This window comes from Nothoprocta perdicaria, unplaced genomic scaffold (assembly GCF_003342845.1).
Source record: "Nothoprocta perdicaria isolate Ctin4 unplaced genomic scaffold, notPer1 scaffold_56, whole genome shotgun sequence".
In the NCBI taxonomy this organism is placed as follows: Eukaryota; Metazoa; Chordata; class Aves; order Tinamiformes; family Tinamidae; genus Nothoprocta; species Nothoprocta perdicaria.
In genome coordinates, this window is record NW_020455821.1 from 2,801,461 (window position 1) to 2,825,141 (window position 23,681).

The 23,681-nt window shown below is 42.6% G+C and overlaps 3 protein-coding genes across 4 annotated transcripts in view; 1 reads left to right on the forward strand and 2 right to left on the reverse strand.

Moving 5' to 3' along the window:
• Positions 1-764: 764 nt before the first annotated feature.
• XRCC3 (X-ray repair cross complementing 3) lies at positions 765-8,575 on the reverse strand. The gene is made up of 8 exons (XM_026048658.1): positions 8,511-8,575; positions 7,259-7,388; positions 6,796-6,933; positions 6,042-6,254; positions 3,863-4,017; positions 3,398-3,610; positions 2,636-2,682; positions 765-2,248 (listed from the first exon to the last, which is right to left on the reverse strand). The coding sequence occupies exons 2-8, from the start codon at positions 7,344-7,346 to the stop codon at positions 1,990-1,992; spliced, it is 1,113 nt and encodes a 370-aa protein (XP_025904443.1). The 5' UTR covers positions 7,347-7,388; positions 8,511-8,575; the 3' UTR covers positions 765-1,989.
• Positions 8,576-9,038: 463 nt separating this feature from the next.
• On the forward strand, positions 9,039-21,743 carry ZFYVE21 (zinc finger FYVE-type containing 21). 2 transcript variants are annotated; one of them, XM_026048657.1, is made up of 8 exons: positions 9,060-9,191; positions 12,998-13,048; positions 14,890-15,058; positions 16,002-16,077; positions 16,855-16,946; positions 17,717-17,770; positions 19,544-19,686; positions 20,879-21,743. In XM_026048657.1, exons 1-8 carry the CDS (start codon positions 9,060-9,062, stop codon positions 20,912-20,914), a joined length of 753 nt encoding a protein of 250 aa, XP_025904442.1. In that variant the 3' UTR covers positions 20,915-21,743. The 2 variants fall into 2 exon arrangements, with proteins under 2 accessions (XP_025904441.1, XP_025904442.1); XM_026048656.1 differs by lacking the exon at positions 17,717-17,770 and having other exon boundaries at positions 9,039-9,191.
• A 518-nt stretch (positions 21,744-22,261) lies between these two features.
• Positions 22,262-23,681, reverse strand: part of PPP1R13B (protein phosphatase 1 regulatory subunit 13B) — a 54,846-nt gene continuing 53,426 nt past the window's right edge. The window contains exon 18 of the mRNA XM_026048655.1: positions 22,262-23,515. Coding sequence (XP_025904440.1) covers positions 23,474-23,515 — 42 coding nt within the window. The 3' untranslated portion in view covers positions 22,262-23,473. The remainder of the gene's footprint in view (positions 23,516-23,681) is intronic.

Below are 23,681 nucleotides of genomic sequence, written 5' to 3' on the forward strand. Positions count from 1 at the left end.
CCTGCGGCAGCCCCAGCCCRTCCCCTCCCTCACTTCCCTGCACCCACATCCTTGTCCTTGTCCTGGGAGCCGGCYGCTGCCAAGGGGCCCCTCTAACAGCTGCCCCCTGTCCCAGCTGCAGGGCCAAGACTCAGGGGCCTCCTTGAAGAGCAGCACCAAGGCACAGGGAAAGGAAGGTTTCTACCAGAAAGAGGTTGTTTCACTGATGTGAAGGACTTGAGAACAAAAAAGTGATTCTGGCTTTTGCCAAGTTGTGGCTTTGAGCGGCGATGCTCAAGCTTTAACCGTGGCCTGGGCTCTCTCACTGATAAAAACTTTCTGAATATAGAAGTGGCCCCCTGTACTTAACCTAGAGGGGATTTTTATTGCTGAGACTATGGAGAACTGAATGTTCTCATTAAGCCTTTCTGCTAACTGAGCACTGTAACGCTACAGAGAAACAAAAGAGCAGAATGAGGCAGAACGTGCCTAACCACCACCTCACACAAGCAGCAGCACCCGGGTAACGGGCAGCAGGGCAACACGAGGTCTTATGTCTTTGGAAACGGAGTTTAAATAACTTTGGATCAAGCTTCATTTTCCTTTCATCAGACTTATGAATACAATGCAAGCGAGGGCTAGGAAAAAAAAAAAAGGGAAACTGGACCCTGATAAGGGAGTTGTGACTGGAGGAAAACCGCTAAGGATGCCATTCTGAAAGACAGCAAGATGTAGCTGGAGCCTCGCTGCAAGGACATGCAGTTATCACTGATAATGCACAGAAATAAATGGCAAACAAGGCACCTGTAGAGTCTGGTGCACTTAAACAGCAAGGAAAGGAGGGAAAGCTGGTTTAGATCTGATAACCTCAGTGGGAGGCTGTCAAGGAAGGTTAGRCTGATACCTTGATTGGTAGGAAGAGACAGAGCACCAGGCTACAATAGAGAGCTCAGGAGTTGAGTTGCTTTTGATTTTGACCAARCTTATGCAGAGAGGAAGGGTAAGACAAGGAGGCCACCCTGAGATGAAGAGCAAGGGCAAAAGTCCCTCAGAAAAGAGACACATACTCCAGGAAAGGGGGAAAACCAGAAGAGAGTCTGGAGCACTAAACGCACCTTCAAAAACACGGCCAGCTGCACAGTCAAGACCGTGACGGCAGCTCATGCTCCAAGACCCTCTGATTACCACAAGTGGCTTCAGACTCTGGCAAAGAGGAGAAGGGGCTCGGGATGTGCGTTGGTTGTTATGAAGAGAAAGAGCTAAAGAGGCTTCTGCTGTGAGGAGAGCGAGCTGGAAAGGAGGAAACGTGGAAAAGCCCAGGCTGAAGTTCACGGCTTGAACAGATCCAGGCCGTTAGGGTTGGCTTTGCCTCTCGGCTGCCATCGCTTCTGTGCCCCTCTAATCCGTTCTTTAACTGTGCAAACACACAGAAGCTACTTGAAGTGAGACATGCCCACACAGTCCAAACTGAGTAAAAAGAAATTTCATTAAAATTATAGTTTAAGGTCTTTCTTCCTGTTTAACATTAAGAACAATGTTAAAAGAGGCCATCTGCTTTGTGACCAAGGCTATTTCTGAGGCGCTAAAAATAGAAAAATGGCTACACTTAACGGCAACATGAGGACTAGAAATACAAGCATTAGCTGGTAGCATTAACTGGTTGAATTTGAGCCTTCTTCCAGGCTGCTAGCAGAAAAGGGGAGGTGATTGCAGTTTTCCTGCTCTAGAGTATTGTGCTATTGAAAGAATTAAAAGCTAGGTCTCCTCAACACAGGGATCTCCACATCACACACGATGCTCTCTGCTTGCCCACAGCTTTACTGCCCTTCAGAATCCTTAGCTCATGCTGGAAAGCTGAGGATATATCTAAATATAGAGGCAACAGCTTTTTGCAGTGGAGAAGCAGCTTTAACATGTCCTGCCATACCACCYGCTACGTATTTCAGGATGCAATTTTTGTCCGTGAACAACCGCAGGTCACTAATAACTCTTCCCATAGCAAAGTAAGTTCTATAAACTTTTGAGGCAGGGTGCCATACTATGAAATGGATTTATTCCTTTCACACCTTCCAATTTTACTGTATAGTAGCAAAAGGATGAAGGGAGATGAGGAGCAAAGACGACTCTTAAAGTCCTCAGACCTGCAGCGTGCTGCAGCGCGGCTCCAGGCGAGTGCTCGGGGTGCCACACTCGACTCACCATCAGTCTCATTAGCAGCTGATTTGCCCAGGTTATTCCAAGTGCTGGATAAACTCTGCTATCTGCTGTACTATAGGAGAAAACAGTACAGATTTCCACATGTATGAGTTTAATATGAAGCACCTTGAGTTTGATTATATTAAAAAAGTTACAGCAAAAGCAAGACAAGACACAAATCCTCCCACCACGTCACCAAGTGCCACAGCAGCGAACTCCAGAGAATTTTTCCCTAACATATTTCCTGTGGGAAGGGAYTACCACATAACTGCATACCATTTGTTCCCCTCCAATTTACAGCATTTACAGTTACTACTGCCCTCCAGCAAATACAACTTCTTGGGCAGACCCACCGCAGCTCCTAGTAAGTACCCATGTTTTATATGGGAGTTAAAGTAACATGTGCTGGTTAATTGCTTGTSTGTCGCACAGGGCTGCGGCTTTGCAGCAGGTCACTTACCTACAACTGCACTGAGCAGCAGCTGGTTCACTCACAGCATCCGTCACCTACACCAGAGAAGTAACATTTGAAGYTGACTCGTGGTTATGCATTTTGTTTTGGCAAACAGAAGTAAAGGGAATGAAGAAAATAAAATGCAAATCACTGAATCATAGAATCACAGGATGCTTAAGGTTGGAAGGGACCTCAGAGGTCATCTGAGTCCAACCCCCCTGCTCACGCAGGGTCACCTAGAGCACGTGGCACAGGGCTGCATCCAAGCGGGTTTTAAAGATCGCCAAAGGAGGAGACTCCACAACCTCTCTGGGCAGCCTGTTCCAGTGCTCTGTCACCCTCACAGTCATATTTATAGCATAAATATGAATCATATTTATAAAACCTTTATTCTTTCAAGGCAAATTAAAAGGAACTGTGAAGTATGTCCTTAGTTCACCGCGCTTCAACAATTTAGCCAGCTGAAGYTCCTATGAACGTAGCTACTATTAGATGCTGACTCTGTTAAAACTAAAGAAAACCACCAACCAACCCCATCACACTCACATCATTCCTCTAGTTAGTAACCATGTCCTTTTAGATGTGTAGGTAAGAGGTCTTGATACCCAAATCTCCAAAAGGTCTCTAAAAGAAACTAGAATTTTCTAGACATCATTAAGAGTCAGTTGACARGGTCACTTACGAAGCAACACTTACAAACCTGCCTGCACAAATCCTCCCCAACAACTTAATGGCCCTGCAAAGAAAGAAGGATTTTTGATGCCATACCTGGTTAATGCACATTATTGGAGTGCGGAACCTAGTGCTTAAACTGTGAAGCTGTGCTCCAAACGTCTGCAAATACCGAGCTTTGAGCACGGAATCTGAAACTCCAAATTCACACCGAAACAGAGCCGCAATGGAGTCGATGACCACGAGCCTCACCATGCCTCTCGTGAGCAGCAAGGAAACCCGCTTCGTAATGCACTTGTGGAAGGTGTCCTGTCACAAACCACCAACACCTGACATTGGAGCGCTTGGCTTGTATTTGCAAGATAAGACAGTAACTACAGTTCTTATCACTTGAATGCAAGCTGGTAAGAGGTGCTGATCATAGAATGAGTTTGTGGATCTATACATTTGTACACTTATGTACATTTGTACATAAATGCCTTATGGTTTTATCCAAAACAAACAAAAGTTATAGCATTATAACGATTTATTTGCAAGTTGTGCCACTGTTCCACTACTTACTAGGTCTGCTGCATGCTCAATGAAAATGCTGTTTCCAAATTTGATTTTCTGTATGATTTCAGTGGGAACGTCTGCCCGCAGTTTCTGCTGCTGAGCTATGAGTTGCTGTAAACGCTTGCTTGGGAAGGCGTCTTCTGTACAAATGTAGACTGCTCCTACAAGGCAGAAAACAGCCTCGGTTACTAATCATGGCACTCTCGTACACACAGTTCTTTATCTTTAACAGCTCAGGTTACCTTCTGCACAACGCCGCCCTGAAAAATGGGGATCTTCATAGACACTGACTCAGGCAGAAAATATTGCTCTCTAAAGTCAGACCTGCCTTAAGCAGGATGTCCTTTGAACTCTCTTCAGTTTACCTAAGGGTGGAATGTTTGCTATATGAGACTGTTTATGTCTATTCAAATGTGGACTCGCACATCTAGATACATGAATTTTATCAGGTTTAGATATTTGCCTGTCAATCCAGAGATATTGCACCATTCAATACATTTCAAAATAAAGAATACAACATGCTTGCTGGAAAATATATCAAGAATTATCTGGAGAGAAAAAAATGTAAAATTCTATTAAAAACGAAGACCTTAATCTTAAATCCTTTAAAGAGTGAACAGTGGCAGAAATGATCATTGTAAAAGCAGAAGATAAGTATCAAGCAAACTCACTCAGCTGAGTCTCAGTTTCACAGCTGTATGTGATGAGCAAGTAAATGAAGGCAAGCAAGGCAATCCTGCAGCTGCAATACCTCTGGGTCACAGAAGCAAAGATCTGATCCTACTGGTCTTTTAATCTAGTTTTAAAATACCTGCCAAGAATAGTTACTCTACCCTCTTTATAAAATCAGACCAGGGATTTTCACCCTGATCTTTCTTGAGAAAGTTAACTCCCACAAAACACAGTGGATGAAATTCATTTTGGCCTAAAATTCAAGTCTCACAGTAAAAGGAGAGTAATGCTCTTTCCTGCTGGACCTTTGTAAAGACTCTGTGATTTTCAGTTTCAGCCACAATAAAAATATTCAAATGCGCTTATGTATTAAAAAATACAAGAGGTGCTTTGTAGCAAAGTTATAGGAGCTCAAGTTAGAGTTAGTTCAAGACTGACAAGTAAACTCAATAATAAAGACAAATATCAAATCAYGAAGCCAAAGTGCTGAATGTTCAGTTATCCTGGTGATAGGTAAATTGTCATAACCCAAGTAAAAAGGAGACCAGTACCACAAAAAGAAAAGCCTATAGCATCATGCTATTTAGGGTTTATTAAGAAGCTGTCAACACTGGCAGCAATTTCAGAGTCTGATTGTTTCTCTCATTTGAAGGGGAAGCTGGGAATGACTCTGAGGAAGTTGTCCTGAATGATCGCACACGCCYCCTTCCCCATGGAAGGGCTACAACAGGAAAAGAGAAACCAGCTCTTTTAGTGCATTTCAGTGCCATTTAGGCTCATGACAGTACTATACTGGTTGCTGATAAAAAAAAAAAAATCCAAGAACTTGTAAATGATTTTCAAATAAATGAATGACTCTGCTCTTCTCCCAAAGCACTCACAGGGTGACCATCCTACCTACTGGTGTTTGATGACACATTTGGCAGTGGGTAAATGAGGGATGCAACCACAGTGAAGTGATCACAACAGTGCCAAGTGCTAAGGACAGCTACCATCTCCACACACCAAGAACTACAGTTTTGCCATTTTGTGGCTCTAAAGGAAAGATTTTAGAGACAAAAATACTCAAAAAAAAAAATCAGATTTTGTATTAAGGTGATAGGCATAGTTAATAGCCATATTCAAAGAACAAATCTACCTATTTTTGCAAAAATCAGACAATTGCATGTACAAAACAATGCTTTCCTCAACTAGTTTTCCAACAATTTTGATCTGTAAATCATTTTAATGGGAGTAATCAATCTAACTACTACTTGAAATTTAAAACTTCTAACTAGGAATATGTATCACATACCAGGGATGTTTGTGGAAAATTACCAGTTTGACAAGCTGTTGGGCTCTGGTGTGACTTGAGAAGTCAATAAATAGGTGTGACAGTGACCGGTTTCCTATGCTGTTTGCATGTGCATTCGCAGTGCATAAAAACATTTACTTCAACGTRCAGATAATGCTCTTAAAGGCAGCATGTTCCCCCAAAGGGCAAATAAATCAGGGTATACGTTTCAGTACTCACCAGACTCTAAGCCACCGTATTTGTAGGGGTACTGCACACACAAGCACAGCTGCAAACTAATCTGAGTCTTCCCAGCAGAACTCTCGCCGGCCAGTTCTGTGATTCCCACTAAAGGGATGCCTCCTTTCAACAGCTGATCCAGGAGCGAACAGCCCAGGCTCAGCTTCTGCTGCTGGCAGGTGAGAGGGTGTTTGTCTTGGTAGAGCTGAAGCGCTGAAGGATGAGGCGGGAGCAAAGAAGTTCCCTTTAGTATCTCTCTAACACACAGTGATTCAATATAGGGGCTTTACATCAGGTCTGTACCTGTACTTTCCTTGTTGATGGATATTTTTCTAATTTAGTCTGGTCTTCCCCACCCTCTTCCCATGCACGTTCTATTAATTGTATACCACGTTCAAAAACAGTTTCATTGAATCCTGTCCCCCTCCAGACCTTTTTTCCCTTTCTTTTTCCTTTCTTTTGTTTCCCATAATTGAGTTTACCAGGCTGAGGAATTGTTTTATCAGGTTTTAAACACGCTTGATCCTGAGGAATGACTGCAGTCCACTTCCATCTACCTACAAGCCATCCTTAGGATAATTAATTAATTTACTATAGCATAACCAAAACACTTGCCTCTTCACTTTCAGAATCATTATGAAATCATATTACTTACTAACTAGGAACCAAAACTATACCTTCTTCCAGTGACAATACATTTGATGATTTAAACAGAAGACTTTTTCTTTTTTTTTTTTAAGATTAGCAGTATTACCTGTAATCATACTATTTTTCCTCACCATGCGAGAGACTGTTTTCAGTAAATACTGTATATCTGCACTGGAGAGTTTCGTCAATCTTTGCAARTCTGCTTCAGAAAGATTTAAAGTCTCTTTCGCCGATTTTATGCCAGCTGAAATTAGAGGAATTCTTATAAATACTTTTGTCTGAATTACTGTATTATGCACAAAAGAAAGTTTTTCCCATTTCCTACTAGTCACATATATAGAGTTCATCTACACTCTATGCAGGTAACATTTACTTTGAATGTATCAAAACCTACTATAAAATYGTTTGGAATCACTGAATCATGGTGAGAAAATATTGCTTCTAATTTTTCATAAGACTGGCTTATGAAATAATAACAGTTCAAAAATGTTGGTGTGTGTATATATGCTTGTAAACGTGCAATTACTTAAAAGAAGACTTATCAGCTAGACATTTGCAGATTAAGTTACCTTTTTTAAGGGCAGCAATTACTTTAGGGTTCAAGTCAAACTGGTCCCAATCCATTTCCTGATACAGTAACTGGAGCAAATGGAGCATCAGCCAATTTTCACCTGCTATTACCTTTTTTATCAGACATACCTACAATACAAAACATAGGCATGATTCAATGTGATAGAGCAATAGTCTATTTTTACTTTTTAACAATACATTTTCCCGTTATTTTAGAAAAGCAGTTATAATTCAGCACATTGGCTGAAACCTTCTGTGAGCGKAGCAAATATTCCCTTAAAAACTTCAACTAAAAATGATGCAGTTAAAAACTGCTGCTCCTTTTAATTGTATTTCCACAGAGGATATTTGCACTGCACTGAAGCTTGTAGATGCACCGGATAAAATAATTTCTATCTTGAAATTCGTTACAAGAACATTTTCAAAGGAGAAAAATACCCTCATGGACATGAAAATGTGAACAATCCAGGCCTAAGTATACACCCCAAATTTAAAAGTATTTTGATTTGCTAAAACATAGTTAATAATAGCAACAATATTAAAAACTAATTTAATACTTTGATCCAGAACTTCACAGTTTACTGCTATAATTACTTAGGGAAAAAAATAACACTACAAGGCTTCTYGCTATTATGAAGGATAGTGGCTTGAACACTCATGCAATTAAGAGTTACAAAAGAATATATGATTGAATGAATATTCACCTTAGCACAGGGAAAGCAAGTTTGCTATAGGTCCTGAGAACAGAATGAATATGGGGGAAAAAATATGTTTAATTTTGAGGCAACTGTAGTTAAAACAAGGCAACTTTCTAATGAGTGTTTCAAGGTTTAAGCTSAAGTTGAGTGTTCAAAGCAAGTGCAATAGTGACCTTTGGCTCAGAGGATTCCACCTCATTCTGTTCACTTCACTCCTCTGAAGCCACTGAAACCCTGAAACGGYTGCTGAGGGCACTGCGAGGGAAACTAAGAGGAAATGATTGTAACAGAGCGGGAGCAAAGAAAAGAAGAGCGCTTCCATTTCGCGGCGGGCTTCGCGCTCCTCGCACACCTAGCCGCGCGATGCCCAGTTTATCGGGCGGTCTGCACGGCCGGCCGAAGGACTAGGCCTCGGGGGCCGCCCCGGGTCACGTCCCCTCAGAGCCGGGCCGCAGTAAACACCCCTCGCGCGGCCGTTATCGCGGCCGTTTATCGCGCTCGACCCCGCCCCAACCGCCACCCCACCCGCCAGCCAACCGGCGCAGCGCCTTGCCTGCGACGTCACCAGGCGCGGGCCAATCAGGGCGCGCCGGGGCGCGCGCAGCCTGCCTCGCGGCCAATGGTAGGGCGCCCCGGCGGGAGCAGCGCGGGCACCGGCCGCGCGGGGAGCGCCGCGCACCGGGCAACGGGCGCCTGCTCCGCGGCGTCGCCGGCGGGGAGCCCGCCCCCTGCCCGCCGCTCCCCGCYGATTGGCTACCCGGCCTCCTCGAGCGCCGAGCACAGGGGTCTCACTGAGGCGCGCATGTCCTTCGCTTCCGGGTTGTGAGGCGGTGCTTCCCCTGGCGCATGCGCCTCCGGCAAGGCAAGAGGTGGCGGGGGCGGGAATAAGCACCAACCCCCCACCCCGGGCAATAGCGGATTGGTCGGGAAACCTGAGGGCTCCGTTCCATTGGGTGCTATGAACGGGGGCGGGGATTGACGATTAGCCGTYTTCCATTGGCCCTTCGTCGGGCGTGTTCCGCGGGGCGCGGGCGGCGATTGGGCGGCAGCGACGCCAGTCTCCCGGGGCGAGTAGCGGCGGCGGCGGAGCGCGGGGGCGAAGATGTCGGGCGGCGAGGCCCGCGACGCCAAGAAGCTGGTGCGCTCGCCCAGCGGGCTGCGCATGGTGCCCGAGCACCGCTCCGCCCGCAGCCCCTTCGGCCTCGACGAGCCGCCCTGGGTGCCCGACAAGGAGGTATCGCCCGCGGCGCGGCGCGAACCTGCCGCAGCCCCCTCGGGCGGCGCGCGCGACGCGCCCCTAACGGCTCCCAACGGCCGCCGGTGACCGTTGGCCCGTGCGCCCCCGTGCGCGTCTTCCCCTCCGCTCGCCCCGGAGCGGCTCCCGCGGAGCAGCGGCCGCCCGGGGGCTGCTCCCGTGGGGAGCGACGCAACTCGGGGGCGCTCCCGCCGGGAGCTTCGGTAACGCAGCGCGGTGCGTGCGGCCGGCCCGCTGCTGCCCTGCTCTGTTAATTACTTGTTTGCTTTAATTGTAAGCCACGCRCTTTCATTCCCCTTAGGCTGGTGGAAAGAAAAGGGTAGGAGCGCTGCCCTTTCCCGGAGAACAAGGCCCTGGCATAGCAGTTAGGAAGAGTTTAAGGAGATAAGCAAGGTGGTCTGTGCAGCACTAATGTGTAAAACAGTGTTTATTCTCTGTTAATGTCTATAAAACAGCGAATATAACTTTAAAGATCATGTTGATTTAACATATATATATATAGTGAAAGGCTATGCCCATTCTGGCACTCAGTGTGAATAATTTAGAATTTATTAGCCAACTTTGCTTGTAAATACTTTTTTGGKTTTTTTTTGTCTAAGCTATATGAACATGATGCTATACGAAGTTATCTCTAGTACACATTATTTGTATATTAGTTACGGAGTTAAGCAAGCATTCACGTAAGAGACCCATTCTTTGCCACATACTGGTGTGGTTGGTTTTTCTCATATAGAAACACTGTGTTTTCCTGTCATAACCAACTCGGCTTACTCAACAAAGRAAAAAAAATGTGGCTCTGCTAGATGTCTGCTGAGGTGAAGTCCGGCGTAGCAGTAAKTGTGTGAGCAGCCTCGCTTTGTTAGTGGAATTTCTGTGCCTCAGACTTACCTTTACTGGTATATGGTGCACGGCTACTAAGTTGATTTGCTGTTGTTTGCTGGATTGTTTGTTTTTCCAAAACAAGCCTTTTTTGGAAGCTGGCTTTTTCAGCTTATTAAAGAAGTAGCATGAGAAAACATAGAGTATCCTGTAGGYGTGCTGTGCACTTCATCACTTATGTTCTTAAGACAAAGTCTCCTTGTCAYCAACAGCAACTGTGCATGTCTCGCATGAAGTGTAGATAAGAGTAAAGGTGCAGTGACAAGCGCTGAGTGGCATTTAAGGTACAAGTCTACTTGGGACACTCTGCTGTTGTGCATAAGGTGTGGGGCGGTTGCAGGGGCCGTTTGGATCGGTGTTTAGCAAAGTCCAGGTTGGAATTAGGCTCAGAGTTTCCCTGGGTGAAGTGTGTAGCTGGTTTTACTCTCTACACTTTGGCCTTAGCCATCTGGAAACCCGATCACTGACATCATTGTCAGTGGATACCATTTGTGTAGCATTTACCTGAAGTTTAAAGTATTTTTCTTTTGACTTTCTAAAATGTACTTCAATATTCAGTATGTTTCAATAATCCTGAATTATCCTGAATTTCTTAAAAATGTGGTGCTCCTAACTGTACCTAGTCCATAGCACCATCTTAATTCAAGTGAACGTTGTTTGAGGATTATTTTAGTATTTACTCTTAGATTTATTTGAGAATGTGTCTATAAATTATATACAGCTTAAATCAACCTGTATATTATTACTTTGACTACTTTGACCTCATAATTATGTTAGTAGTTGTGTTAGGCCTACTATTAACATTGAAATTTCGTTTCCTTTTTTTTTTTTTTTTTTTTTAATATCTTTAATCACATACCTACCCTGTCTTTAAACATCAGTTGTCACATTATGAGGATTTTGAGTTTTGAGCCTGCAGAACTACAGAAAACTTTTATGTTTGTTAGTTGAATAATGAATGGGCTGAGGTGGGTAATACCRTGCAGATTTGTGCTGAGCACTGTCAAACTCGAGGCAATTTGTGCTGAGCATCGTCAAACTAGAGAGGGAAGTTAAAATGCTGCTCCCTGCATGTGCGGCTGCTCAGCTGATACTGTTCCTAATACAGAAACCTGGGACTAGGAACTGCTGCAGAGACAGGCAGCCCTGGCTGCTGGATCCCTGGGCCCGAGGATCGCTGCCCGCCCTGGAGCTGCCCTGTCTAGGAGCTTCATGAGGGCCACGTGGAGGTGGCAGTGGCTCCTAGAGCTCCTTCCTGCAGGAAGGAATGGCACTGGCGGAATTTGTCACGTACRGTTGCAGTATGTCAGAAAGCATCAAAAGCCCTGTCTGGAACATGGTTGTGCTGTGGTTTCTGTGGCTCTGGCATCAGCTGTTTTGGCAGGGCACAGCGCTAGGGCTGAGCCCATGAGTTTGCAAACTTCTGCACTTACAGACACACGACGCTAAGAAGCTTAGCAAGGTGTTGGCTGCCTCCACTGCTGCAATCCCTTCCAGGCTGTACACACAGCAATAGCGTGTGAAGTGTAGCCACCACTTACTGCCATCTGCAGCGTGGTGACCTTTGGGAGGGATCCAGAGTACGCTGCAAATCTGTTACTGTGCTACAGCAAGTGCCAGAGAAGTTCTGCTCTATAATGGATTAGCTCTCAGTATTTTTAAATTAATATCAGGTGCTTGTAATACAGGTGGATGCTCTTCCTCTTTTCTCTTGAATTATATGGGTTATCAGATATCAGTATTAGTGGTGTGTTTGATGATGTGTAAAATGAACATATTTGTACCAGCTGTGGCAATTAATTCATTTTCTTATCTCAAATATTTGTTTCCACTTTCCAAAAAGAAGTCTATTTTGCTGGATTTTTTTTTTTTAAATCTGTACCTTTAAAGCAGCTGTCAAACATCATGCTTTCCTTGTATAACTGAGAGAGAAAACTTCAAGCAGTAAAATGTTATGGTCCTCAGGTGCTTCTTAGCTGTGCCGGGATGTAAATTTACCTGTCAAAGTAGGCATCAATAATGATCTTTTCCCAGGCAAATATGATATTATGTAAATATATTTACAAAGCAGAAGTGTCTGGTATATTAAGTTAGAAACAGAACATTCTTTTGGGAAAATCCCATTTGGTGATATCTGCTACCATATGCCATTTTCTTGTGAGTTATTTACATCTGCTGTAAACTGGCAATTTTTGTCACGATAGGTCTGGAATTAAAAAATATTTTTTTTCCAGGAGTTCATAGGAAGTACACTATTTGAAGAGGGATAACTTGACTTGCTGAAGTGGCTGAAGTAGTTTACAAGGGAAAGCTTGCTTTTTTTTTTTTTTTTTTTCTTCCCCCTCCTCCCTTTCCTGACCTTTCTTTGGGAGGAGAGTGGGTGTAAGCTTTTTTGGAACAAGATGTTTCAGGAAGTGACATTTTGTAGCAGAAATAAAAGTCAAATCGGTACATTGGAAGAAAAACAGAAGTCTAGCATGTTTGCAAAGTGGGAGCGCTAAACAGAGTGTCACAGTAAAATTCAGTGAGGATGGTAACTTGGGTGAAAATGCAGCAAAAGGGCTGGCTAGCCAAGCAGGTCAAGCATGATGTGAACTTCTGAAAAGTAGTTTTGACTGCTGGCAAGATGCCATAGAACAGATGAGAGATGAGTGTGTGGTTGTGGTGGGGTTTTTTTTGTTTTTTGTTTTTTTTTTTTTCATATGGGTGGAGATCACGCTATTTTGGTACATCAGTATTCAAATATTTTTTTAAAAAATGAAATTTATGGTGAAAAGATAAAAGATGGAAATTTGTGGGAGCTGTTTCTTCTTGGGAGATCATATAAACCTCAGTCTTTGTGTATGGTGGTAGGATTAAAGATAAAGAAATTTTGTAGTTTAATGTTAATCTTTACTATTTCCTAGTGCCCAAGATGTATGCAGTGTGACACAAAATTTGACTTCATAACCAGAAAGGTAAGAGAAATCAATAAGACATAACTTGAACTCTTGCAGCAAATTAATTTATTCTGTTTTAAAAATGAAGAAGCCTGGTTTGACTTAGTATAGTAGTTGTTTTCTGTTCTGTCTTTACTGGGTAGACATCCCTTTTGTTTTAATTCTGTTCCTTTGACGTTCTTGTGGTTTTGGTCATGGTGAGGGTTATTCCAAAACACTGGGTACCCCTGGGATTTACATTCAAAGGAAGAGTTAGAAGAACTCGTGCCAGAGTGTACTGCCAAAGTCAACAGTAACATGCAGCCAAATCAACTGATTTGATTGTGTTATGGGAAATAAACATGAGTCGCAGAAATGTAGGCAAAAGATACTTTGAATTACTATCAGTTCTGTTCTCACATTGAAGAACCTCGTCATCAAAGTGTGAGGACCAAAATAAAAGCTCAAGTTCTCCCATTCTGAAAATGAAACAGGATCTGTCTCAGAATTGGAAAAGAGGATCTCTGATTCATTTGGAAAATGTCTTGGCTACTCTGAACTGTAACTAGATATACTATATAAAGAGAAGGCATTAACATTAAAGTATTTTCATTCATAAATGTAAGCAGATCTGTTGGAATGCATGCTGGTTTACTGAATGCTATTGCCAGAAAGCATTCTGCTGAAACTGGAGTTCCTGCTTGCAGAAGGAAAGCAGCCTCACMGAAAAGGTCAGCAGTGATTTTTAGCAGGAAGCAATGGTGCTTTGTGTAACGGTGTTGACACTCTGCCTGCATGCAGCTTGTGAAAGCAAGGAAAGGTGTGGAAATAGGGACTGTAATCCATTGAGGTAGCTGATGTTTGTTTTTGAACTTGACGTTTGGAGCAAGAGGAAAAGAGAAATCCTAAAATGGATATTCCTATGTTAAGTAAACATATCCCATAAAGTTAAATAAATTTTCAAGATGCTTAAAGAAYATGGGGAAGGCCAGGCAACTGGATGATAGAGTGTGCAGCCTCTTGGTCCATGCTGTACTCTGTAGTTAGATGTGTTAAGAGCATGGAATTTGGCTGTCTAGAGAATTTAGGTTGAAAAGAAATAATTCATTATCCTGCTCTATTTTGTTAGTGTTGTATTAACTTTGGGAAATAAATGGAGGTAGCTGTAGGAAAAAGATACAGGAGAAAATTTTCTGTTATATACAGAAGAAAAATCTAACCATGACCAAAACTGCAGCATATCAGTTGCTTCTATCAAACTGTTCTAACTTGCTCTGAGCCACAAATCACTTCTTGCTTGCCTGGAAATACTTGTTTCTTACCTGAGTTACTGTCATCCCCTGAGAACTTGCATCAGGAAGAGCTACTGTGACCGTCACACCCTAGTAGTGATTTGGAGTGAAAATAGTTGCTGAACACTCAGCTGTGAGCCTGATTTTTACTAGTGTTATAATTACCCTGGATTTTTGATTCTCTCTCTCTCTCTCTCTCTCTCTCTCTCTCTCTCTCTCTCTCTCTCTCTCTCTCTTAAACTATGTCATTTCTGATAGGTTTTGAGTATGAAGATTGGAGTTTTGTTTTAGCCAAAAAATAGGCATGACGGTAAACCCGTTGACAGAGTGTCAGCAAATATTTATGTGCTGCTGTCCATAATAGACTTAATCCTTTGATCTCAGTCATAGAGATATGTTTCTACCATTAACAGTCATTAATCTTCTATAATTGCTTGAGTTCTCTCCTATCCCTTGACTGATTTTTCAAATTGGAGAAACTATTCTTTTTTTCTTAGATGAGAAGGTGTTTAGTGGAGCAACTACATCAGATTCTCCTTTAGTAGGATTCGTTGTAAATGAATAAATAAAATACTGTCTCATAYCCAGCATCACTGTCGAAGATGCGGAAAGTGCTTCTGTGACAAGTGCTGCAGTAAAAAAGTGCCTCTGCCTCGCATGTGCTTCGTGGACCCGGTGCGCCAGTGTGCRGAGTGCGCCCTCATCTCGCAGAAAGAAACAGAGTTTTATGACAAACAGCTTAAAGTGCTCATGAATGGTAAGTAACACTATATTATGTGTGTGTATGTGTAGACATACATGTATGTTTGTGTGTGTGTGTATATAAAAATGCACATAATGTATATATGCTGGTTTGACTTTGCTTGTATTTGTTCAAATGCCATGTTAAACAGCTCTGATAAACAGGAAACCTAGTAATTAAATGTAATTAAAGACAAAGGAAGTTTTTTTTGCCTTGGTGAACAAATGTGTGTTTGTGCACTTGCCTTTTTTTTTTTATATTAATGTATTTTTTAGCCGTATTTCAATTAAATTGAATAATAATGAAAAACACTTACTAGTAGAGAATATTTTAATATTTTCTAACAAGTTACTGTGTTTGCTTCAGGCCTCACTTGTGAGCTCTGACCTTGGCCGTGGCTTAAGGATGTGTGAGTGGCAGGTTGTCATGAACTGTCAGTTTCAAATAGCATTAAAACCACATGTAGTACACTAACTGATATTTTAATTATGCTGAGTAAAGCCCTAGTTTATTAAGCTGAATATCACATCCTGCTRTTTGATTATTCTCACAAACTGATGAGAAATACTGACACCATTGTTTCAGTAGTGTTACAATGTGTTATGGTGACATTATAGGATCTTTAATTGCCTATTTTTGCTCTATTTCAATTCATTCTCATTTTATAGTTTCTGTTTGCATATCATCTCTATTTCACSGTGTGGAGGAGAAGTGTTACATAGTATTTGTGGAAGGTCATGTGATTTAGAACGTGGTAATTAAAGATGAGCTTTTACATTTGAGTGCTCTAAAAATGTCAGTCAGTTTAATGTTCGATTAATGATCTCTTAATCTCGTAATTCAGTCTCTTAATGATTCACCCAATTCAGTCTATTAGGTGCAGTAGGTAAAATTGCTCTTGATATTTTAGTATTGCCTCCCAAACTTGGTATTAGAGTAATGATGCTTTTCTTTCCAGGTGCTACGTTCTTTGTGACTCTGGGAACGTCAGATAAATCCGAGCTAATGGTGTGTCGACTGTCCAACAATCAGAGGTGACAACATTAATAGAAACTGTCCTTGTAAACACAGCTATAATTAATTTTATCCAGTAACCAAACAAAAGCAACAAAAAAGGATAACTTGCTGTGAGGATCCTKGAGAGGATGTTCTGTAAAGACAACTCTCTTTTTATCAGGCTATTTGTGAAGTTACTAGCAGTGGGGGTCAGCTGTGAACTCCCACTACTTTGTATTGTGAAGGCTGCTTCCAGAAGCAGCAAGGGGCAGAAATGTCTGGACCCAGGAACTCYGCTCCTTATTAAGGTATCCATGTGCCACTGGAATATAGTTTTCACCAGCTAAGAGGAGGATTGAAGGAAGGATGACTGGGAAAATATCTGCAATCCCTCGGAACAGTTTGTTTCCAAATGTTGACTCCCACACTGAGCATATTGCTTAACATTACAGACAAGCTTTACGTAGGGCACCCTGAGAATTTGTTGGATTAGAATGTCTCATACTCCACGTTCTCTTCTTCCTCCAGAACTTTAGAAGGATGGCTTTAATATTTTGAAAGGATGTATTAAGCTAGTCTATACGTTTTTGGATTTGTKGTGTATGTGTTTTGGGTGTGTTTAAATGCAGCACCGCAGTGAAAAAGACCTCCTGCTTGATTTCTTCCTCTCCTCACAAAAAAACATACAGAAAACCAGTCACTAAGAGGTTGTGTTTGAAATGCAGCGAACCCTGAAATCTGATTATTCCATTTCATGTGATTCAGACTTGATATTGTAGATGGGAAATAATAATCCTGTGTGTTTGTGTGTGTAGATACCTGATTTTGGATGGAGACAGCCACTATGAAATTGAAATTGTACAGATTTCGACTATTCAGATACTTACAGAAGGATTTACTCCTGGAGGTAAGTAAATCTATCACTAAATACAAATTTACTAGTAAGAAAAATATGCAAATTTACATTTTTTTTTTTTGTGCTAACTGCAGAGTGTGTTTCTAGGTTTTTGGTGACTTAGGTGCAACGATCTTGGTTCCAACTGTCCTCAGAATAGAGTGTAGTGCTTGGAAGCCCGCCCATGTTGCTAAAGAGCCCATCCATGGTACTGCAGGGAAGAGCTAAGAGTTCAGAGATTGCTTCTGAGCAATGGGAGAACTTCTCCACAGGCCTCAAAAGTTGGTCATCACCTTTCCAGTCCTTTCTTTTGACTGAATACAAACATTTACATTTATTGATTGAAAAGCTCATAGGAGAACTGTTAGTCTTTAGTTTCCATGTTAGAATCCAGCTGGGGTTCACCTTCTATAGGYACAAAAAAACTGACAAGAGGAAGAGCTGCTTAAAATAAAATTATACTGTAATGTCATTGAAAATGAAGGGGAATCAGAGGGCAGTTACTTACTGCTTCAACTACTATTCTATAGTATTCCAGGAAGAACTTGAATATGAYTTCATTTACATGATAATAAACAAAGGAGTTTTAATAACTATTCTTTAGCAACAACTCTGTCGCTGCTGGATATATCTTATTCACTCAATGCAACCTGTTAACTTTAATGAACTGACTGAAGTATTCTAATCAACCAGATATGCTGCTGAATTAATGGTCCTATAATTCCTTGTTCATTACTCTTCTGACTGCTTTATCTTTTGCCTGCCTGCCTTCTTGATGGTAGAAAAAGATATTCACACTTACACCAGCCTTCTGGAGAGCCAGCAGATTCCTGAAGGTATCAGCAGTGCCTTGTGAGCATGAGCAGCCCCAGCATGATGTCCCCCCTCTCCCCTTCTTCCCTGGCAGTGCCTTTCGTTTGCTTGATCTTCTGTTGATGTTCAAATATTAGATGTGTACCTTGCACAACTCTAGGTTCATACTTTGTCTTTCCATCTCATTTAAGAAACCGAGAAGGAAGGTTTTATAACTTGCTGGAGAAGAACTAAACTATTCCATCCTTTAAACCTGATGTTCTTTTGAGAATGAAGGAGAGACRAAACAGTGTTTTGGGTGATACACTGTATTACACATCAAATACCTCAACAGCCCTGTCCCTTTTGTACACAAGAAATAAAAGTTAGGCTGCCTTCTTGTGTGCTGTTCAGTAGTGCTTTGGACTGAATAAATCAATGTCTTAAAAAGACTTTTCTTCATAGTTTACTACAGGATTGCTTCAAACAATAGAAAATATTCTGACAGATAAAAGTAAAGAGGATGACCTGATAAAATTTGAGTATCAATTACAAATTTTGTTTTAAACTCTTAATTGATAGGCTTTCTTTTACATTGCTTTTTAAAAAAATGCCCTCTTGTTAAGCAAGACATGTTGTGCCTGAAGCAGTAAACGTCCTGGAATGCCAGGCTCGTGCAGGGTAAACAAACAAAAGTGGCCAGGGCTCTGCTTGTTTGGTTGCCACTGGTTTATCTGCATCAGGCCTTTCAGTAAGGCCTGAACATGCTGGCCTGACCAGGTAGGTGCCGGGCAGCGAATGCTGAAGGAGCGAGATTTCGGCTTGTCCTACAGGAGGAGAAAATAGCTGCTCTTATAAATAGTGCTTGTGACCTTCATATGAGGAATCTTAGGCTAGGATTATCTTTGTTTGGTTTCTTAGATATTACAGTAATAGCTTCCAGAACTCCTTCTCATGCAGGCAGCCTTTATATAGCAAAAAATACCTCTGGTGTGTTGATGCTGTTCTCATTTATTAGTTTTAATTTATGGTCTAAATAAGAGGCCTCGTGCATTTTTTCTTTTTTTGCCTTTGTTTGCCTCTGTGTTTCCTGTAGCTGTTTTTTGTTCGTTTGTTATCAATGTGCAATTCTAAACCAAAATTCAGTCTTGTTTTTGTGGTTCTGCTTTGATTCAACCTGAAAGCCGCGCGCAACTAGAGTAGAAAAGATGGGCTGTTCATCCCCCTGCTCCCAGATGACACTGACAGGGGAATGTCTCTTGTAGTGGACTCCCCTTGTGCAGGAAATGAAGGCGTTGGCTGGGGAGCTGCCTTCCCAACCCTTCCCAGATTTGGGAATGGTCTCACGGTCCTACCAGACTCCTTGTCAGGGAAGGATCCCTCTTTGGTACTAGTCTGACTGGACACTAGCAGTCCCCAGACTGGACAGGCTACACTGTGAAATTGTAGCATCTACTTCAGAGAAAACAGCTTGTGATACTGACCTGCAGGTGTTTTCTCCGTGCGTGGCAYGACCCCAGCATTGCCTGTGATCACTTGTACAAGTCTTGCCTGGGTGAGTGCCAGACAGCATTAAACGATATTAAAAAGCTGCGTGTCCTGTTTGCTGGTGTCACCGCGTGGTCACCGCCGCCACCAGCGCTGCCCCTGGGCCTCACGGGGGCTGTGGGAGCTCCGGCTCTCGGCACACAGAGACAGAATCGCTAGTGCCTTCAGCTAAGGGACAAGGTGTCGTCTTTGAACGTGCTCTTGGTTGGTATGATGTTACTTAGTTGGCAAAATGCGTTGCTGGCTCAGGACTTGCTTTCTCTTCCCAGGAGGCAATACCCGTGCCATAGGGATGGTCCTGCAGTACAGGCTGCCCGGCTCCCCCGAGCTCACGCAGGTGAAATTCACGGCTGGCGAGGACTTGAGCTGTAACAAGAAGCTGTCGGCGACCTGGCTGGCCGCTATGCATAAGGTGAGCGGGGCACGGGCAGGAGAGCAGGAGAAAACACTGCCTGAAGTGAATCCTTGTTTTGAAGCTTAGGGCTGGGGACAAGGTTGGGCAGAAAAAAAAATACCTTTATTCCCACCTGCAGCTGCTTATTCGTCGCCACACCATCGTTGTGCCTACCAAAACCCTTGCCTGTGATGCAGAAAACCTCTTGCTGGCTACGAGGGGTGCTCGGTAGCAGCAGATGCAGAGGACTTCTCGCTGCTCGAGCCTGGAGCTCTAGGGCTGCTCGTTGTGGACATGGCCTTGGCTTCCAGCACAAAGGGGTTTCCTGATAAAAGGAGCTCGTTTCTGTCGTTAGATGATAAGAAAGTTGGAATTTGACTTGAAGGCTTCTGTTACTCATTGAATAATGCACACAAAGGCATATTGTCTAAAACCACAATCGGATAATTGTATTTATTAGTTTATTGAAGGTTTAATGAAATTGTTCCTTTTTAAAACGGGAACAGAGGCGGGGGCAGGATTCTGGAGGACTGAGTTTTGTCTGTTGTTGTTAGACACTGCCTCCAAACTGCATGATGAAACTGAAGTTTTATGTTTCATAATTTGTAGTTATGGGAGGAAAAAAATCTGGTGTGCGGCCTCCTCTGTCAGTGAGAAGCGTAGCTGCTGTCTGCGCGTGCGCGTGTTTGGCTGTTTGCTCCTTTCACACATTGTTCTTCAGCTTCCCAACCAAGTTAGCTTCTGTATTCGGCAACATATGTAGTTGTATTGTCACAGGAATACAGTTCAGCATTTATATCTGTTCTAACTCGTCTTTCACAAGCAATGCAGCTCTTAGAAACACAGTAAGGACAGTATTTTATTGATAAATGGAAAATCTCCTTTGATGTGAGCTTAGCTTTTGTTTTGTTATGAGAGACTGATGGGTACAGTGAGACCTTCAACAGCCCTAGTTTACAGCATGCTCTTGTTGCTGAGACGTGAGGCTGCAAGTTGAGAGAGATCTTGGAAAACATTGAAACTTGGGTTCAAGAGCTAGGAATGAATCTGTAGTAGATGTCTTGAGCTAATGAAAGTAACATGGGAAGAACKTAAAGGTTTGGGGTATAGAGTGTGTGGGAGTGGGCTTGCTTTGTCTGATGCACAGGGGAGATTACGTGTCTGCAAAAGAAGTTCCAGTTAACCCAATTGCTTCATTCTTTTCTGTTAGGCAACAAAACTTCTTTATGAGTCACGGGAYCAGTGAGACCACCAAACTGCTGCCAATTTGAGGGAAGCTGCCGGTGTCTAAGGCCCTGCCTCTCCCTTTTTGCTAATTTGACAGCTGGTAACATTTGCTATTCTTGATCCCTTCTCATTCCAGTGTGGTTCATTATGTAAGAACTGGCAAATGCATTTTTTTTTGTTTTTTGAACCATGAGTATTCACTATAGTGTGCAATATGTATACTACAATTAATGCTTTAAATAGCCTCACCTTTTAAGACTTTGTATATTTTGTTAAACCTTTATTGGCACTTAATATGAAATGCGAAAATATGACCTGCACTACAGCTAATGTACAGCACAACTTTTATAATAACAATTATGTATAGTTTGCAACAAAAAGCAAACTAATGTGTATGTCTCTTCTGCAGAGAATAGCTTTTGGGTATAGATCTCAGGTTTTCCCCTTTATCCAAATGTTTAAAATCAATGTATAATAAAATCTGCCTTAGATTTTATAGAAGTTCTTGTTTTTCTAAACATATTTCACCAGGTACTGCAAAATCAGACTTTCATAAACACTATCTTGAAAATTCCCTTCTGTAATAAGCTTCTGGAATAATGTTTAGTTTTGTATTTTCTTTTTGGTAACTACTTTTTGTTAACCTAACTGTAATGCTCTCTGGAATTGTATACATTTTAATGTACAACTACAGAATAAATTAATTCAGTTCTTTAAGTAAGAGGTGCTACTTGCTTTCGCTTCACTGACAGGTGCTAACCTCTCTGCTTCCTAAACTCTGCAACCCCTGCCAGCCTTTGCAGCCACCAGCCCGAGTTGGGTGCTAGGCTTGGGACATCTGCCCAGCACTGAGGCYGCCTCCTCTGGCTCCACCAGCTGGAACACGGGGCCTCCCGCGCTCCCTTTTCCTGCAGCAGCAAAGCCTGAGGGAACAAGGAGCCAGGGGCAGGTGAGTGAGAGCTTCCAGGTGAGCGTTAACCAGCCAGGGCTGGGGCGCCGGCCGCTGTAGTCGAAGGAGGTTCCGAAACGGGTCCCCCAGGTCACTCWGTGCCCACGCGAGGAGGAAGCTGCACTGAAGAGCAGAAGCTGCAGTTCAAGTCCCCCCCTGGAGAGAGAGCCCAAGAGCGTGTCTGCAAAAACACTCGGGAAGGCGGCCGTGCCTTAGCAGTACTTTATTGTGCACATTTACATGTTCTCTGAATTAGTGTTATCATAGGCTCTTGAAATCATCACATTCATGTAGCAAATTCTTCAACAATAATACCCTTTCACTTCTCACCACAATATATACAGTTAATGCTAAACCTGTGGTAAAAGCAAGTTACAGCACTGCAGAAATGGATATATAAATAATACACAAAACTTGTACATGAAGAATTAATCAAATTGCATACTGTTTAACAGGAGAAAATTACAAGAAATATGGCTACAACTTAGAATGGGAAATTCAAAATATACTTTTGGTATATAAAATCATGTACAATTAAAATTCCAGTGAAGTGCCTTTTTTTTTCTTTTTTTTTTTTTTTTTGCTTATAACTACAATGTAGTGGAATAGTTTATTGCATAACTTGCCTTGGCAACAGATGGAAGTTGCCAAGAACCACAGAAACTGTCCTCAAATAAGCTACTGCCTTTCCAAAATTCTCCAGCCCTTGTTTCCTTCCTCCAGCCTCGGCATCTCCACCCTCCTCCTCTTCCTCCTGTTCCGTCCTTCACCGCCGGGCAGCCTCACACCACGTAACCGTTACCAGCCTCTCCCCTTCCCAACTATTGCACGTTCTCCCTGCAGACATCCACGTCCCTTGCGCTGCTGCACGCTTCCCAGGAAGCTCTTTTGGCCGTAACAAACTCGGGGGGTTAGTAGGGCACCCTTTACATTAGTAGAGGTAACACTGGTGCTGTCAGTGGAGRAACGAGAAAATAAAACACCAAGTGAATCACGGTGGGGGGAGCTTGAAAAGTGTACAAATCCTGTTGCTTTGTTAGTTCCCTAGCTTGTCTCTAAATGCAAATAATATTAGATGCTAGACTAAGTAAAGCTTTTGTTGGGGTTGTCTAGACTAGGACTTAAGTGTGGAGTATGTTAACACTTAAAATCCTAGCCCTCTTAAAGCTTTGATGACTACTTACGCACGGAGCAGGCGAAAATCTTGCGTCCTAGAACCCAAAAAATGAAGTGGTAATGAGAGAACTCAACATTCACTGGTATGAAATAAACTATCCGGAGTTCTGACGTGGGACAGTAACTGTGGGATTGGAGCAGAGCAGAGAGCATCTCTGCRCTTTGCAAGTGACACCTCCGAACASTGAACACGCGGAAGCTCCTGCTACGGCGCTTAACTCACTGCGGAGGGAGCGGAGCTGCTGCTGCTCCCCCCTCAGTGCTGGCTCACAGAAAATGATCCTCATTTACAAACTGCAGACCTTGAAYGCTGTCGATTTAACAAGAGAAAGCACCTTTAAACTAAATGCCAAAGTTTTATTTCTCCAGGTGAAATGACTGAAAGTGATGGCTCCAGTGTATGCTTTAAGTTTCCAGTTACCAGCAAGGTATTGCACTCTTGTACAACTGAATTCAAGCAAGGGTTCGTTGTCTAGGTTTTATTCGTGGATATAACTGCAAAAACAGAATGAAAAATAGTAAGTTTTGTGTATTAGGCTAAATATAAATAAATAAAAACCAAAACAGTGCTTATGAAAATTGGGCCACAGAAGGGTTTGGGGGCATTTGGGATAATTTTTTTGGAAAGTTGCAGTGTGYTCTGAGGCTTTTTGAAAAAAAA